General features: G+C 53.2%; 1 protein-coding gene across 11 annotated transcripts in view; it reads left to right on the plus strand.

Moving 5' to 3' along the window:
• Nucleotides 1-17,564, plus strand: part of TRPM2 (transient receptor potential cation channel subfamily M member 2) — a 58,706-nt gene that overhangs the window by 6,189 nt on the left and 34,953 nt on the right. For 9 of the 11 annotated variants that reach the window (XM_058523232.1, XM_058523231.1, XM_058523248.1 and 6 more), the window contains 7 exons: nt 814-902; nt 6,880-7,048; nt 8,694-8,874; nt 10,878-11,044; nt 12,720-12,921; nt 14,163-14,224; nt 15,481-15,681. In XM_058523232.1, coding sequence (XP_058379215.1) covers nt 814-902; nt 6,880-7,048; nt 8,694-8,874; nt 10,878-11,044; nt 12,720-12,921; nt 14,163-14,224; nt 15,481-15,681 — 1,071 coding nt within the window. The other 2 variants (XM_058523237.1, XM_058523238.1) reach the window with 2 other exon arrangements.

The following is a 17,564-nucleotide window of genomic DNA, read 5'->3' on the forward strand; positions in this document are numbered from 1 at the left end:
CTTCGGACAGTTAGTGGGGGCCCCATTGGCCGGCTCCACCAGAGCCCCGTGGGGCACATGACCACCCAGGGAGGGGCGTGTTTCCTGCCTGGGCAGAGACTTATCTGGCTTGGGGGCTCCAGCCCAGAAAGGCCCTAAGGATAGAATTGGAGAGAACGGTAAGGCCAGATCTGTGCCCCCCGGGGATTGCACAGTCGCTTCCTGTTCTTGTTCCGACTGGAGAAGTGCTGAGAACCACGACAGTCCTGGGCCAGGCTGGTGGAAAGCATAACCACGACCTCATTGCGCAGTGATTTCACTTACTTGACTGGGAACGCCCCGAGCGCCGTCTGGAGCCCTGGGCTGGTTTCCCGGAAAGCCCTGGAGAAGACTGTTGAAAGAGACGCTTGACTTGCATGGTCCCCTGGTCAGGTGGGCAGGGGGGCAACTCAGCCTGCGTCCCGCCAGGACAAAGGCAGACCCTCCTCTGCCATCTTTCCACCACCCTGAGTTGTTCTCGAGGAAGGCAGTGTTGACAGACAAAGTGTAAAGTGTAAAGTGCTGTGCTGGTTCAGATTGGGCCCATGAGGAGGTGATTCCACTGGTTCAGTCCTGCCTCCCGAATCCACACCTGAGCGCCTTTGGCCTGAGCGCCTTTGGCGAGGGTAGTTTACCCCTCGGTGTGGCAGGGGAGGGCTGGGGTCTTGCTTCTCTGAAAAAGGACCCTGAAGCTTGTCAGGGAGCATCCGTGTGTCTAAGAGAAGCCCTGGATGTGCTCGTTTGAAAGTGTTGATTTGATGCCAAAGGATCTCAAAGTGCCCTTTTTACCCTCAGCAAGAAAATTCGAGTTCCTGGATTCTTGAAAACATCAAGAAGAAAGAGTGCGTTTACTTTGTGAAGAGCTCCACGCTGTCTGATGCTGGGTGAGTGGCCTGCTTCCTCTCGAGGGCCCCTTTCTCCGTCCCCAGGCGGAGCGGCTGATCAGAGGAAGACCGCCCCACCTCGGCAGGAGGACAGTCCCATGTCTGTGGAGGCCTAGGTACTCGGGGCATTTCCATTCACCCCACAAACAGTGTTCATTGTGTCTCTGTTTCCCGAGGAGCCACGCCCTAGTCTGCGCTGTGCCACACAGGGGCCACGCTCTTCCTTGCTTCTACTCCTTCTTCAGCACCTGGTGAGCTCCTGTTTGTCCTTCAAGGCCTGTTGCAGATGCTGCCTCTGCTATGGAGCCCTCCTTGACCACACCCCAGGAAGTCACCTCTCCCTCCCACCACACTCTGTATATTTCCCGTTTATACCAGCTGTCGATTGCACTGCAATTGTGTGGCTTTGTGGTTATGTCTCTTGCTGGTTCTGAGCACCAAGGCAGAGACACTTGTTACTTCCTGTGCTGGACAAGTACTTGCGTCCGGCTCATATTTGTTGAATGATACAGGGAGGAGGAGCATCCTGTGCTGGGAGGATTGAAGAGGATTACGATATGGAGTCAGATATGAGGGATCACCAAAGATCATGTCGTTTTTTGGGTCCTGTGATATGCCCAGGGTGTTGTCACTAAAAGTGCACTGGGCATGTTTTGGGGTTCATGCCCCTGGCTTAGCTCCTCTTCAGATAAGAGCCCTCATTTCTCACTGAGCAGATCCTTGAGTTAGAGAAAGTTGCCACCATGCTCCAGCTGACAGCTTCATGGCTACTAAGTAACCTCTCGTATTCTTGGTGCATAATCAGAGTTTCAGGTTCACACTGCTTATTCTGACAGTAAACAGAGAGTACTTCGCAATGAGGTCTCCAGTTTTAGTTATTATTATTATTTTTTTGGTGAGGAAGATTAGCCCTGAGCTAACATCTGTTGCCAATCCTCCTCTTTTTGCTGAGGAAGATTGGCCCTGGGCTAACATCCGTGCCCATCTTCCTCTGCTTTATATGTGGGACGCCTGCCACGTATATATGGCTTGATAAGTGGTGCGTAGGTCCATGCCTGGGATCTGAACCTGCAAACCCGGGGCAGCAGAAGCAGAGTGCGTGAACTTAACCACTACACCATGGGGCCGGCCCCCAGTTTTAGTTATTTTAAAATAGGTTTATAAAAATAGCCTTGGAGGGAATGTGTGATACACAAGCTTCCTGCATAGGAATCACTGGTTTCAAAAACATTTTGTAGACTGTTGCAGTAATCTGGTTTCTGGTTTGTAGGGGTATGGGGGCACCATTGGTCAAACTCTGGACCACTTCTTTCCTCTGAATTCTGAACTGTGGAGAAATGTTGACAGGAGTCAGCGAGGGTCGGGGGATACAGCTTCCTACTCCATTAGTACTTCCGTCCCGCTTTGAGGAACTAGTGCTCAGCATGGGTTTGGTTCTGAAAACTTCCGGAAGCACCTTTACTAGGATTAGGTTTAAGGCAAGGAACTGCTCCAGGGAGATAGCAGATGGAATGGCTTTTTCATTCCACTGTTACAGAAGCTCCTTCAGATTGCAGGAGGGGACCTAGATTGGAGAGAATGTGCTTCCAAGAGCTCTCGTTTCTCCCACAGGGTGCTAGGAGTGGTGTTCCTGTTTATGTCCATCTAGGCCAAGAATTCAGGGGCAGGTTCTCTGATGATTTAATTTCTGGGTCAGCGGTCTCAGCACAGTTTCTTGCACTGTGTCAGGTTTGGTAACACACACAGGTTTAAGATCTAATCTCATTCGAGGGCAGTGGTTCAAAGAGGAGAGGGAAAGGAGGAAGCTTGTTATGGGCTAACTGTTAGAAACTTAAGGGAAAATTTGGGGCAGCCTTGGGCCAAGATACGAGAGCTCGGGCCCCGTCCTGGGGACTTCCTTCCCTGCCTTGGCCCCAGTCCTCTCGTCTATAAATTGAGAAGGCCACACAAGGTGTTCCCTAAGATTCTGCACGCCTTGAGTCTACCTAGGGGTCAAGAGGAGGGTCAGATGGGCGTGACTTGAGTTCATCATGGCGTGGGCCCTGTGCTCACAGCCCTGGGAGCCCCTGCGTGAGCAGTGGAAACTGGGGGTAGCAAGGGACATGCTTTGTGAGTGGTGAGCCGAGAGGAGCCCAGGAGCACTTGGGTATGCAGCGGGTGGTGGGTCTCTCAACTGATCCTTGGTCCTCTGCATGGTTAGTTCATCTGCACTAATTTTATAAATTATTTCCCATCCCCAACCTCATTCGACCTTCTCAAGTTTTGCAGGGCTGGGGTCAGGGAATGTATTATTTTTCCCATTTACTGGTTGAGAACTTGAGAATCAGAAGCATCTAAGATCACACACTTGCTAAGGGGCAGAGAAACCTGTTTTCTTTCTCCTGGTCCAAGAGTCTGTCCCCTGTATCATCTGGCTCATCTGGTTTTAGACTTTTTTTTTTGGTCTCATCTGTATCTAGTCCTCTAGGTCGTTTATTACTAGCAAAAAGTAGGAATCTAAAAAATGTGTACATTTCCAATCAAATAAGGTGTGCAGAACACATGTTTGTCTCCTCTGTCTCCTCAACCCCCAGTAAATAGTAGTAAAGGAATAAAAAGATTTCGACCCCTGCAGACAAAGAAACTAAGAGAGGAGGTAAGAATTGAAACAGGCGTTGATGCATTCTTGGTGGGGAAAGCAGAGAACACGGGGGCAGCTCCTGAAGGTTGGAGTTCTTCTGGAGCGTGACCAGGTGCATCCACCTGGGCCTGGTGGGAGGGGGAGAGTTTGGGGGACCATGTACATCCTGCTAGCCTGTGTCTGAGAATTTTTGCTTTGAGCCTGCACCGTGTGGGGTTTTTACCCTTTTTATTTTGAAATAATTATAGATTTATAGGAAGTTGCAAAGATACTACGGATAGATTCTGTGGTCCCACCAATAGTTATACACTTGCCTCTACCCTACCATCCCTAACCCCTGGCGACCATTCCTCTGTTCTTCATCTCTATAGTTTTTTCACTTCTAGAATGTCACATAAACGGAATCATACACTATGTGATTGTCTGAGACTGGCTCTTTTTTTCGCTCAGCGTAAGGCTGTTGAGATCCATCCAAGGTGCTGTGTGTGGCAACAGGTTGCTCCTCTTGGTTGCTGAGTGGTCCTTCACCTTCAGCGGGCCTATATCGTCATAGACGAAGTGAGGGTTTTGTAGACAACAAATAATTGGGTCTTATTTTTTTTTTAAATCCACTCTGCCAATCTCTGCCTTTTAGCTCGTGTATTTAGACATTACGTTTAATGTAATTATTGATATGTTAGGCCTTCAGTCTGCCATGTTATTTTTTGTTTTGAGTTTGTTCTGTATTTCTTTTCCTGACTTTCTGTAGGTTGCTTGAACAGTTTTTAGAGTTCCCTTTTAATTTATCTATACTGTTTTTTTTTTTTTTTCCCCCTGAGGAAGATTTGCCCTGAGCTAACATCTGTGACAGTCTTCCTCTATTTTGTATGTGGGTTGCCGCCACAGCAAGACCACCAACGAGTGGTGTAGGCTGCACCCAGGAACTGAACCTGGGCCACCAAAGTAGAGTGCACCAAATTTAACCACTAGACCACAGGGATGGCCCCATCTATACTGTTTTTGAGGTATCTCCTTGTAGAGCTTTATTTAGTGGTTGCTTCAGGCATTACATTATATATACATAGCTTATCATAATCTACTGATATCTACTGATCTGCTGATCTTACATAATCTACGCATATGTGTATGACTTAGTCTCCTGGTGTTGACCAGTTTGAGTGAAGTGTAGAAACATTACCTCCTTTTACGTCCCTTACCCGTCCCCATTTGTAATATAATTGCTTAAAATATTTCCTCCACGTACATTGAGAACCGTGTTAGATAGTGTTGTAATTTTTGGTTCAACCATCAAACACAATTCAGAAAATTCAAGAGAAGGAAAATGTATTCTATTTACACATATTTTTTCTCTTTCTATTATTCTTTCTTCCTTTCTGATATTCCAAATTTCCTTCTTTTATCATCTCATTTCTGTTTAGAGAACTTCCTTTAGCTATCCTTGTAGGGTAGTTTTGCTGGTGACAGATTCCCTTAGTTTTCTTTCGTCTGAGAATGTCTTGACTTCCCTTTCATATGTGAATGATATTTTTGCTGGATGTAGAATTTTGGGGTGGTAATTTTTTGAAATTCAGTATTTGAAAAATGTTGTGCTACTTCCTTCTGGCTTCTGATGAGAAATCAGTTGTTGTTTGAATCGTTTTCCCCCAACAGCTAAGGTGTCATTTCTGTCTTGCTGTTCTCAAGATTTTTTCTTTGTCTTTAGTTTTTAGAAGTTTGACCATTGTGTGTCTTGGCTTGCATCTCTTTGGGTTTATCCTGTTTGGTGTTCACTCAGATTCTTGAATCTGTAGATTTATGTCTTTTTTTCCAAATATGGGAAATTTTGGCCATTCTTTCTTTTTCTTTTTGCTGTTGCAGGTAGTATTGTTTTTTTATTTCACTTTTAAATTGTTTGTTACTTCTATATAGAAATAAAATTGATTTATGTATGTTGACTTTATATCCTACAAACTTGTTAGACTTACTTGTCAGTTCTTGTAGTTTTTTTGTAGATTTGTTAGGATTTCCTACATACACAGTTATGTCATCTGTGATTAAACATAGTTTTGCTTCTTCTTTTCCTATCTGTGAGCCTTTTCTCTTTCTTTCCCTCTCTCTCTCTTTCTTCCTTGCTCACTTGCTTATTAGCTAGGACCTCTAGTACACTGGTGAGGGCAGACCTCCTTGTCTTGTCCCCTGTCTTCCAGATAAAGCATTCAATCTTTCATCATTGAGTATGACGTTAGCAGTAGGATTTTCATAGATGCTTTTTTATCAGGTTGGGAAATTCTCCTCTATTGCTAGTTTGTTGAGAGTTATTTTTATGAATGGGTGTTGAATTTGGTAAAATACTTTATGCACCCAAGCAATTGATCATATGACTTTCCTTCTTTATTCTGCAAATATGATAAATTAGATTTATTCATTTTTAAATTAACCCAACCTTGCATTCCTGGGAAAACTCCCACTTGGCCATAATCTCTTTGCATAGTTTTTCAGCCTTGCCTTCTTTCTCTTGTCCTTCTGGACTCTGATGACGTGAATGTTTGATTTTTTGTTTATTCCAGAGGCTCTGTTTATTTGTTTATTTAGGTCTGTTTTCTCTCTGTTGTTCAAATTGGGTTGTTTCTATTGTTCTGTCTTCGAGTTCATGGCTTCTTTCCTCTGTGACATCCATTCTGTTACTGAGTTCATCCACTGAGTTTTCAAAATTTTGGTTAGTGCATTTTTTAGTTCTAAAATTTCCATTTGATGTATCTTCTATTTCTTTGCAGGGACTTTATGTATTTTCATTTTTTCAAGTGTATTCATGGTTTCTTGTTAAAGCATTTTTATGGTGGGTGCCTTAAAATCCTTGTCAGATAATCCTAACATCTCTGTCATCTTGGTGTTGGTGGCTGTTGTCTTATGTCATTCTGGTTGAGATTTTCCTGGTTTCTGGTATAGCTACTGATTTTCAACCAAAAACTTGATATTTTAGGTATTAAGGTATGAGACTCTCGATCCTGTGTTTTAGCTAGTCCCCTATGACATGCCTATGGAGAAGAAGGGCACCATCTCATTATTGCCACATGGGAGTGGACGTCCAAGTCCCCCTCAGCCTCTATTGATACTTGCTAGGGAGGGATATCTTGTTCCTGCTTGGGGTGGGGGGAGTTCCAGCTCCCCACTGGGCCTCCACAGATCCCACCCTGGCTGGGAGGGACAGGGGTGCCTTGTTACTGCCCCCCACGTGGCCTCCACTGACACCATGGCCGTGGTGCCTCATCACTGCTGGATGGGGTGAAAGTCCTGGGTCTCCACTGGGCCTCCACCGACACCCCCAGCAGGAGCAGGAGTGGCACCCCATTACCTCTGGTGACTGTGTGGTCTTTGCAGGAAGGTGGTGTGCGAGTGCGGCTACCCACGTGAGCAGCACTTGGCAGAGGCCATGAACCCCTACGCCTTCCAGGGCGAGGAGTGGGACCCAAAGAAGCATGTCAAGGAGATGCCCACAGACGCCTTTGGTGACATTGCCTTCAGGGACGTGGGCCAGAAGGTTGGAAAGGTAGATTTCCATCACTCCGTTGTTCTTACTGTGGACCAGAGCCCACTGTTGGTGACCGTCGGTGGCTGGGATTTTCTGGGGTGGGAGTGGGAGGCTGGCCAAAATCCCAGGGACACAGAGCCCTCCTAGGGCTAAGGATTGGGTCAGGCGGGGGCTCCTCAAGGCATACAGGAGACACAGGGTGCTCAGCATCCTTGGTCACCACAGAGCAGGGTGGGGCTACGGTGAGCATTCTAAGGAAGGTGTAGGGAGTGAGGTGAGTGAATTCTAGCTGAAGGGCCCTGGACATCATCTTGTTGGGCCTTGGGGGAGCGGGAGGAGCACACAGGCACAGGCACAGGCGCTGGACATGGGGCATCTTGAGGAATGGCAGCGAAGTGTGGGATGGGAGAGAGGGCTGTCAGAAGGGGTTCGGGGATGGTGGGAAGAGGGTGAGGTGAGAGGGGTGGGATGGGAGGCCCGCAGTGGGAAGGTTAACTGTCCTGGTAGCAGAGTCGAGAGCCGTGACAGGTGGCCACAGCAGGGCGGGAGCCCAGCGGGGCCCTAAGCCTGCACGGGAACATAGGAGGGACAAGGAGAGGCCCAGGCCCTGGCTGGGCTCTTCAAGTGCCGTGGATTGCAGGGTGGTCCCTGGACCAGCAGCACCGCCAAGCAAACTCGGGCCCCATTCTAGACCTGCTGAATTGGAGGCCCAGCCACCCTCATTTTAACCAGCCTTCCAGAGGATTCTGAGGCAGCTCTTGGGCGCCACTGTTATGGGGTCTGGTGGAGCCACTTATTTCTGTGCTCGCGTTCTGGAACCCCCAAACCTCTTACTAGCTGGGTGTGACCTTTCCTCTGAGTCTCTGAGATGCTGCTCACTTGGCCAAAGAGGTTGGGCAAGGAGGGTCCAAGGATGCGGTCACACGGCTTCCTGGGTGGCCACCGGTCCAGAGCCCCCTGCATCAGCACCATCACGTGTCGGGTGCTTGCCAAACCGTTGTCCTTTTGAGCCACTCTCAGGGCCATTCCAGCCAGGCTGAGTGTCTTCAGATGCGGCTGGCTTAACCCGAGAGAAAGCATCCTCTGTGGAGCGTGCGGGGGTCTTCTGCAACATGGGGGATCAGAGTGAGAGTGGCTCCAGAGGGCAGTGTCTGGACTGGAGGCCAAGGGCAACTGACCCCATGTGACGGCCAGGACGTGGGGACCCAAGGCAGGGCAGCAGCCGAGAGGGAGGCTGTGCTGGATGAAGATGGAGAGAGGGAAGGACAGGGCAGCAGCTGGTTAAACCTCGAAGGACGTGATGGCAGGCCAGCTGTGATGGCGGGGTGGGACGTGGGGCCTGGGGCCGGGGGCGCTCCCAAAACAGAGAGGAAGAGTAGAGAGGGAGCCGGGCTGAGGGCTTGTGAAGGTGAGGGCTGGTTCCTTCCCATGGGGCCCCTCTTTTTGGCCTCGCCTCCCCCTTTTCTCCCAATCCGTGCCCTGCATGGGCACGGCCCTTTTTTCTCGCTGGATCTAGACCCGGGGTGAGGCGTCCACCCGCCTGGTTGGGGCTCTCAGGCATGGCAGGGCGTGGGGGCACCGTCCCCCTGCTGCTCTACAGCCTCAGGCTGGGTGGGCCGCCCGCTGACCCAGGCTCCTCCGCTGTCCTCTGACGTCCCTGCAGTACGTCCGCCTCTCCCAGGACACGCCCTCCCACATCATCTATCACCTCATCACTCAGCACTGGGACCTGGACATCCCCAACCTCCTCATCTCGGTCACTGGCGGGGCCAAGGACTTCAACATGAAGCCCAGGCTGAAGAGCATCTTCCGTAGGGGCCTGGTCAAGGTGGCCCACACCACAGGTAGTGCCCGGGGAAGGGGGGACACGAGGCCTGGGGTCTGGGAGGCACTCAGGCCCGGGAGCAATGGATGGGCTGAGGGGTGAGTGGGTCCCAGAGAGGCAGAGCTGGGCCATTGGGACTGCTTGGCCCTCGGGGGGTCACTGAGGCCAAGCCAGGCCCCGGTGGGGAAGCGTGGGGTCAGAGTCACCCACCCCTTGCCGGCCCATAGCGCCTTCCTTGATGTCCTGCTGCTGCCCCTTGGCTTGCTCGTGGGGTCAGACAGGGCTCCCGTTTGCTCCCTGGTGATGACGCCCCGCTCTGCGCCGAGAGGAGGCCTGGAAGCCCTGAGCCTCTGCGGTGCAGGCAGGGGAGGCCAGCAGTCTGGGTGAATCCTGGGGGTGTGAGTGAGAGTTTCTGTTGCCTGATCTTTCTGTCAACGTCGCGAAAGGACGGATTACTATTTCCACCTTTTCCCGTGAGGCACCTGCCTCAACGTTGAGTAACTCTCTGGGGTCACCCTCCTAGAAAGAGCAGGGCAGGGGCTGGAGGGCCAAGACCCCGTGCCTGCCTGCCATGCCCAGGGCTCCATGTGTGGCGGCCCTTGGTGCTCTCTCAGTGACGGCTGATAAGCAGACCTCGTGCCCGGGGGCATCCGAGGGGTTCCACTGGGGTAGATTAATGCAAGGAGAGCAAGGATTTGGGGTCCAGGTGAGACTGGGGTCACCCAGAGGGTGCTGATCCTCTTCCTGCGATCTGGTTTCAGGAGAATGTGAGGGTCACACCTTCCGTTTAGTTTTTGCCCTGAAACAGAGTCTTAATTGGCCGGTGTCACTCAAAACTTCCTTGGTTTCGTCATCTACCTGTAGGCCCCAGGTTTTCTGGAGTCTTGCTTTCCCTCCATCCCTGCCTGCAGATTGACCAAATCTTTTCTCAGTCATGGGAGACTTGGCTCAGTGCAGCTGACCGTCACCCAGGCACACTTGTGACCTTTGCCACGCATTCATTAGGTGCTCACCTGTCCCCCGGGTAATCATAGGTGACAGATTTACCACGTCTCGACATTTATCTTTTTAGCATTCAATATCTGTGTCCTTGCTGCCACTTCCCGGCCCCAAGGCAATGCCATATGTTTTAGGTTGTTTTTTATGGCAACACCATGACTGGCTTCCAGGCACCGATTTCTGCACAGTCATCGGCACTGTGCTGGGAACAACAACCCAGACGACAGCAGACGTGACTCTGTGCTTATGTTTCGAGGAGGTGGCTGCAGGTCTGCGGCTGCAGCTGCACCCCGTGTGTCCTCTGGTGGGGACACCGCTGGAGGAGCAGACCCCACTGGCAGGTGGAGCGCAGCAAAAACAGCTGGCAGGAATTCAGGTTGCTCAGACTTGGTGTTGGTTCTGCTCGCCTGCGTGAGGTGACCCAACCGGGCCACCTGGTCAGGCTGGACAGTGGGGGTGGGAAGTACGTCCCCCACGGGGGCCACTTCAAGTCACATGGCAGTGGATGGGACGTATGATCCCTTACAGGGAACAGGGCCCAGTGATCGGGCACAGGGATACGGTCTACCACACTCCTGGCCCAAAAACTGGGAGGAAGAAGGGAAATTTGTGTGTCTTGAAAGAGAAGCAGAGACATTTCTGAGGTGCTGTGTTCCCGAGACCAGGACAGAGAGGAGGCGGGAGAGAGGACAAGGCCGGCAGTCGGAAGACTGGTGGGGCTGGGGGTGGGGGCTGTTCCTGTCCTCGTGTTGTTGTCCCCTCCCCGTGCTCCCGCCGCCCCCTCTTGCCCGCCTACCTGAGCAACATGATAAGCCTCAGCTCCCGGCTGCAACATGAAGACATAATTGTGCTGTGGCTTCCTCCGAAGGCCTGGCTTGGAAACTTTCACCTGATCGTGCGTTTGAAGGCCCCTTGCATAGGGGCTCTGCAGCTGTGGGCGAGTGAGCATTGGAAACATACAGGGCCTTTGGTGTCAGGCTTGTGCGTGGCAGGGTGCACACCAGGCCTCTCTCCTTTCCCCAGGGGCCTGGATTATCACCGGGGGGACCCACGCCGGCGTGATGAAGCAGGTGGGCGAGGCGGTGCGCGACTTCAGCCTGAGCAGCAGCCGCAATGAAGGAGAACTTGTCACCATTGGAATTGCTACGTGGGGCGCCGTGCACAACCGGAGGAGCCTGATCCATCCCACGGTGAGCCGAGCAGTCCTGCTCCTGGGGTGGCGGGGTCAGAGGAGAGCCGGGGAGGCAGGGAGGTGATGCGTCGGATCTTACGGGGTGCCGCAGGGGACAGACCACCATCTGTGCCCCAGGGTAAATGCAGCATGGAGGGGAGAGGCTGGACAGGGACGCAGGAGACCCAGGCTCAAGTCCCCCACGCCGCAGACTCTGGTGACCTGGGACAAGTAGCTAACTTGGCTGGACTCTGGCTTCCTCCCTTGAGATTACTGGATGGGTCCATAGAGGAATCGTCCTCTAAGAACCACCACTGGTCGGGGGCTCTTCTGATGGCTGTTCTGATGCGAAAGAAAATAGACTTAGTGGAAGGAAGTGGCTTGGCCAAGAGCACACAGCCAATGAGCATCTGAGTTAGCTTGAACCCCGGCCGTCTGATCTCAAAGCCTGACCTGTGACCCTTGAACTCCTGCACTCAGAGGTCTCCTCCAGCCCAGGGACTGCACGATGCTCTGACCTCCAACAGTCATTACACACCAGGAACTTCTCTTTTAAGACCAAAGACAGAGCACTCCTATCTCCATTTAACGAGGTGCAGCAATGAGAGGCAATTGCTTAAATATGGAGCCTTGAGTTGGAAAAGATCATTTGATTCATTTGATAAGATTTTTTAGGGACACAGTAGATTTGGCATAATGAGCACACATCCACTTAGTCCACAGAGTCAGGAAAGCTCAGGGAGGCGCTGGCCCCAAACACAAGTCTCTGTGACTTCTGAGGAGGTTTTCTTGTACCTGCCCCATGAGCGGTGACGTGAGAGTGGAGCCCTTTCACCCCCACCCCTGGGCAGCGCAGCCCACATTCATTTCCTGGGGGAGCCTCTCTGGATGGTGATTTCTTTAGTCATCACAAATGCTCGTGATCTGGCCAGCCTGACCCCAGTCCTTGTCTTCCATCTGTGTCAGAATCCTAGATGTGCTTAGCTGGATGGGGCTGGTTCTGTCCTGTGTGCTCATTCTATGCAGTGGAAACCCGAGACCAAGAGAGATTGGGTGACTTCCAAGATCGCTCTTTACTCTTCCTTCCATTTGGGGTTCAGAAGATTTCCCACGACACCGCCCTGCTGTCCCTCTGTGGACAAAGGGGGACATGTGCTGGTCCAGCAGCCGTGTCCTGGGGCTGCCGTAATGAATGATCACCAACCCTGTGGCTTAAAGCAACAGAAATTTACTGTCTCATGTTTCTGGAGGCCAGCACCTCGAGATCAGGATCACTTGGCCAATGAAGATGTTGCAGAGCCGTGCTCCCTCCAGAGGCTGTAGGGGAAGACCTTTTCTCACCTCCTCCAACCTCTGGTGGCTGCCGGCTTTCCTTGGCTTGTGGCTGCATCGCTCTAGTCTCTGCCCTCAGGGCCACGTGGCCTCCTCCTCTTCTTCCGTGGTCAGATATCCCTCTGCCCCTCTCTTACAAGGACACTGTGCTGGCGTTTAGGACCCACCTAGATAAACCAGGTTAATCTTCCCATGTTAAGAGCCTTAACTGAATCACACCTGCAAAGACCCTTTTTCCAAATAAATGAACATTCACAGGTTCGAGGGGTTAGGACCTGTGTATCTTTGGGGGTATTTATCCAGCCTACTGACCCCTATTCCTAGCTTTAAAGATGTAGGACTTTCCGTCTGTCTGTGTCCAGCTCCTCCCCAGCCATCTGCAAGGCGGCTTCTGTGCCGAGTACGTCGTGGATGAGGAAGGCCAAGGGCACCTGACCTGCCTGGACAGCAACCACTCCCACTTCATCCTTGTGGATGACGGCACCCACGGCTGCTACGGGGTGGAGATTGCCCTGAGGACAAAGCTGGAGAAGTTCATATCGGAGCAGACCAAGGAGAGAGGAGGTGAGTGGGGCACGCTTCCGAGGGTGTGTGGGGCAGAGAGGAGCAGGCTGGTTAGGGTGTCTGGGACACAGATGGCCGGGACCAGGACGTTCAGCAGGTGGGGTGCTTGGGGTTGCGATCAGAACACACCTGGATTTCTTTCCCGTCATCTCTTTGTATTTGTTCAGTGGGGTCATCTTCTCTCAGACCTTTTAACCAAAGGAAGGAAAGTCAGGGCAGGCTTGGGTTTCCTCTGCTTCCTTTCATGTCACAGACCATCCTAAGCCGCTTGACCCCCAAAACACGTCTCAATTTAGAAATCAGAACGAGCAAAACTTGGGCCTGGACATCTTTCCCTTGTGGGTAGGATGGGATGGACTCTAGGACACTGGGAGGTCAAATACACAGGACTTTGCACATGATTTGAGGGGCGTGAGGAAGGACCGAGATATTGGAGGTTCTAGCTCTGTCCCCGGGCTGGGTCGGCACCTTCCGAGCAGCGGTGTTCCTTGCACATCAGAATCCCAGGAGCTTGTCAACCAGAGTGCGGCCCACCCCAGGAACTCGGACTCACAGGTCCAGGTGGGTGAGAACCTGCATTCCTAAGTTCCCAGGTGACGCTGATGCTGCTGGTCCAGGGACCACACTGAGAGCCCTGATCCAACTGAGAACATGGGTGGGGAGTGTTGGGGGTGTGCTAGTGTGTGGGGACCATGACAGCATGCAGGCACTTGGAGAGAAAGTTAGCTGCCCAGGGAAAGACAATTCTGAAGTCTTCACATTTCCCTCTGCTGTTGGGCTGGATGAAAGGCTCAGGATGGGGGCTGGACGGCTGGACGGAGGACAGAGGTTCCAATGCTGAGCTCCCGTGTCATGTGTGTGCGTGTGCCAGATGCTTGATGTGTCTCCGCGGCACGCCCAGAGTTGTAGCAGCGGAGAGAGGCAGGTGGTTGTGGTGGCCTGCCTGATAGAGAAGACAGGCGGGGGACCCTGGGCATTGCTCTGATCGCCCACAGCCCTCGGCTCCCCCTGACCCTGAAAGGGGGCAGGTGCAGGGGAGGTGCCATCACAGGGCCCTCAAGTTTGCTCTCATTACACAGAATAGGGAGATGATCTGCCAGCTCTGGGGCGCCAGCCTTTAAAGGCTGCTTAGTGCTTACAACACGGCTCCCAACTGACGCTTCCGCAGCAATTAGGCCGGAGATGGCAGGGGGTGAGAAGATGCCCATGTTCCCTAAATGGGGCCCCGTGCTTCATCCTAGGTGTGGCCATCAAGATCCCCATCGTCTGTGTGGTGCTGGAGGGGGGACCCGGAACACTGCAAGTGAGTACTGGCCAGGGGGTGGGTGCCCCTTGGGGGTCGAGTCCTGCTGTGGCGGGACAGCTGGCCCAAAGCGCTGTTACCAGCATCCCAGTGGGGTCACTGGCAAGAGAGGGCAAGAAGCTTGTCCACCACAGGGCAGAGAAAGGGAGGCCCACCACGTGGCAGGGCCCTTTCCAGGTGGGGCAGGTGGGGCGGGAAGGGAGCCTGCGGAGTGGTGCCCTGCTGTGGGAAGGGTGCACTGGCTTCGGTCCCGGGCAGTTGACCGGTACAGAAGTAAGAGAGGCTCCGGAGGGACGGCAGCAAGGGAGGAACCGGTGGTCCCCTGCCTGCAGGACCCAAGGGCAGCCTGTGGGGGGTTCTGCAACTCTACACCCAGACTCCCCTGGAGGGGTTCTCAAAGTACAGGCCCTCAGGCCCCACCCCAGCTCTGAGGGACCAGCGGCTGAATGGAGGGCACCTCCTCTGTGGTTGTAACATGCTACCCACAGACCTTTATTCAGGACCCACTCTACGGTGTGTGGTTCGCCTCACTTGTGGAACACTGACCAACTTTGTCTCATCTGTAGGAACGTATGATGATACCGCAGGCTGCAGATTTGGGGCAGGAGCATGGATGTTTCGTTTGTGGGATGATAGAAAATGTCCATTTCTGTTTAGTGATTGTAGGAGGTCAACCTAGAGCCCTGGGGTGTCCTGGTGCACGGGAATGCATCTGGTCCCCCGTTCCCTCCCACGCAGAGTCCTCTTTGTGGCTCTCCCGCAGACGGCGCCCAGACTGTTTCCTCGCACCCAGAGCAGGGCGCCTGCTCACGCTGAAGGCGTCTTTCCTGCTGGGGTCACGAGCCCGTTTCTGAAGTTGATCTCCCCCAGGGTCTCTGGGGTCTCCCTCGTTGTCCTGGTCTCACCCTGGTCCTTAATGAGGGAGCTAAAGTCCAGCCCAGGCAACGCCCTCTCTCTCTGGAGACGGCTCTTGTGTCCACAGGTCACTGGGTGGAAACGTCCAGACCTTTCATTACGGAGGTGTTTTGGTGGGCCTGAGAGAGGTGGTGTATCAGGTGAATACCCGACAGTGTGTAGGATTAGTTGCTTTTTCCCTCTGAGCAGTGGAATGCTACCAAACCAAGTGTTTCAGTGGATTTCCCAGTAGCCCGTTGGCCCCGAGAGTAAGTGCTGTTGGAGAATTCTCCGTGTCAAAAGATGTCAGAGTGGGACGGGGACCCAGGCCCTGGGGCTCATAATTAGCCCCTGCCTTGCAGACCATCTACAACGCCATCACCAACGGCACCCCCTGCGTGATCGTGGAGGGCTCGGGCCGCGTGGCCGACGTCATTGCCCAGGTGGCCAGCCTGCCCATCTCCGAGATCACCATCTCCCTGATTCAGCAGAAGCTGAGCATGTTCTTCCAGGAGATGTTTGAGACCTTCACCGAAAGCAGGATTGTGGAGTGGACCAAAAAGGTAAGGCAGACAGGCACGGCGGTCACCAGGTGTGAACCTGCGGCTGTTGAGTCCAGACGCTGTTGGCATGGTAAGCAGGCCCAGGATGTGCAGGACCCAGAAACGGAGACCCCCGTGGGCCTGCGGCTGGCATAGGAGTGATCTACAGAGGGTGAGGGGCTTTGAGCCGGGTGGGCAGAGGGCCCAGGGCTGACAGGAAGCCTTCGCTGAGGCAGCACGCTGTGCTGCCAAGGGAGGGCGCGTCTTGAACCTCTCACCTGCAGAACTTCAGGCTGTTCTGGGCTACTGCAGGGCGAGAGCACAGCTGTTCTGGGAAGAGGAACTGGCTGGACTGGAGGGACAGGAGGCTGGTGCTGAGGCCTGGGAGGGCGGCAGAGGGATGGAGAGCAGAGATTTGTGGCAAGGGTGCTGCGAGGCAATGGCAGCAGGTGGCGGGGTCCGGCCCAGCCTCCCAGCCTGGTGAGCTCAAGGTGCCTGGGCAGATTAATGGAGGCATTCTGGGGTAGCAAGGCAGGGAGGCAGGTAGAGCGTGATGAGACAGGGGCCTGAGCATGGCTCCTGGGTACCTTTGGTGATCTGGGAGGGCTTCATGTGCACCCCTCAGACAGAGGCATTCGGTGGGCACACGTCTGTCCTGGGGATGTGCAGGTGTAGCGAGCAGTCTCCCGGACCAGGGGGTTTGAGTTCAAGAGCTGGGAGGGAGCTAGTTACACCCAAAGGGGCGACCCTTCCTGCCCCGAGGGCAGGATGGATTGGGTGGAAACGAAGGGAGTTCTGAGACGTGAACCTGCAGCTGACAGGTCCAGGAACATACCATGTGAGGGCGGGCACGGCCCTCTGCTGCTTGGCGCAGCTTGTTTCAAGGGCCTGCTTGTTCTCTCTCTCTCTGTTTTGGAATTATTTTAGATTTATAGAAAAGTTGCAAAGACAACAAAGGGCTTCTGTCCACCCTTCACCCCACCTCTCCTGATGATAGCATCCTACGTAACTGCAGTGCATTTGTCAAAACTGAGACACGAGCTTTGGGACGTCACTGTTAGCTAAATGCAGGCTATTCGGATTTCACATTGATCCACTAGTGTCCTTTTTCTGTCCCAAGATCCAAAGGAAGACACTACGTTGTATTTAGCCTTTTCTCTCTCATCATTTTGTCCTTTTCTTTTGTTTTTTAAGCATTACGTTATTAGTTAGCCCACCAGATTTCAAGGATTTTCTGGAACATCACCATGTGGACTAGATGAGAGGGGGGCTGCTCTCGTCAAGGGGGGCTGTGGGCTCTGGGGCCCGGCTTTCTACCCATCCCCTCTGCTCCTGAGCCGTGAGCCTTGTGGGCACCCCACCCCCGCCGTCCTGTTTTGGACCCTCCTCTTCCCTGACCACTTCTCTGGGCCCAGGGGAGAGCACGGCTGTTACAGTCAAGGAACATAATTGCCCCGCAATTCTGTAATTTTGCATTGGTACCTTGTCTTTTATACCTACAGCAGGAGATAAAATTGTTGACTTTGCAAGGACCCCTTACAGATGGGCTCCTCGCGCAGACCAGGGCGGGAGTTAGCTTGGAACATAGGGAGTTCTGAAGTCCTGGAAAGAACAAGTTTCTCGTTCAGATCCCTAGAGGCTGTCTAGCTCCATTGGGAGACCTGGGGCATTTGGAGTGGGCCTTGGCAGCGGCCGTCTCCCCAATCCAGATTTCGGGTGGCCCCGGTGAGCTCTGCAGAGGGACCACAGCCCATGGCCGTGACCCCAGCCTCCAAAGGGGGTCAGTGTGAAGGAGTGTGGCTGGGCCAGCCCCACCAGCCCACGAAGCCCTTGGCCAGCCCAGGTGAGCTCGAGCGTGGAGCCCCCAGCACCTGCCCTTCCTGTGGTCTGCTGACCCTACTGTC

Source organism: Diceros bicornis, chromosome 27, assembly GCF_020826845.1.
Source record: "Diceros bicornis minor isolate mBicDic1 chromosome 27, mDicBic1.mat.cur, whole genome shotgun sequence".
NCBI classification, from domain to species: Eukaryota; Metazoa; Chordata; class Mammalia; order Perissodactyla; family Rhinocerotidae; genus Diceros; species Diceros bicornis.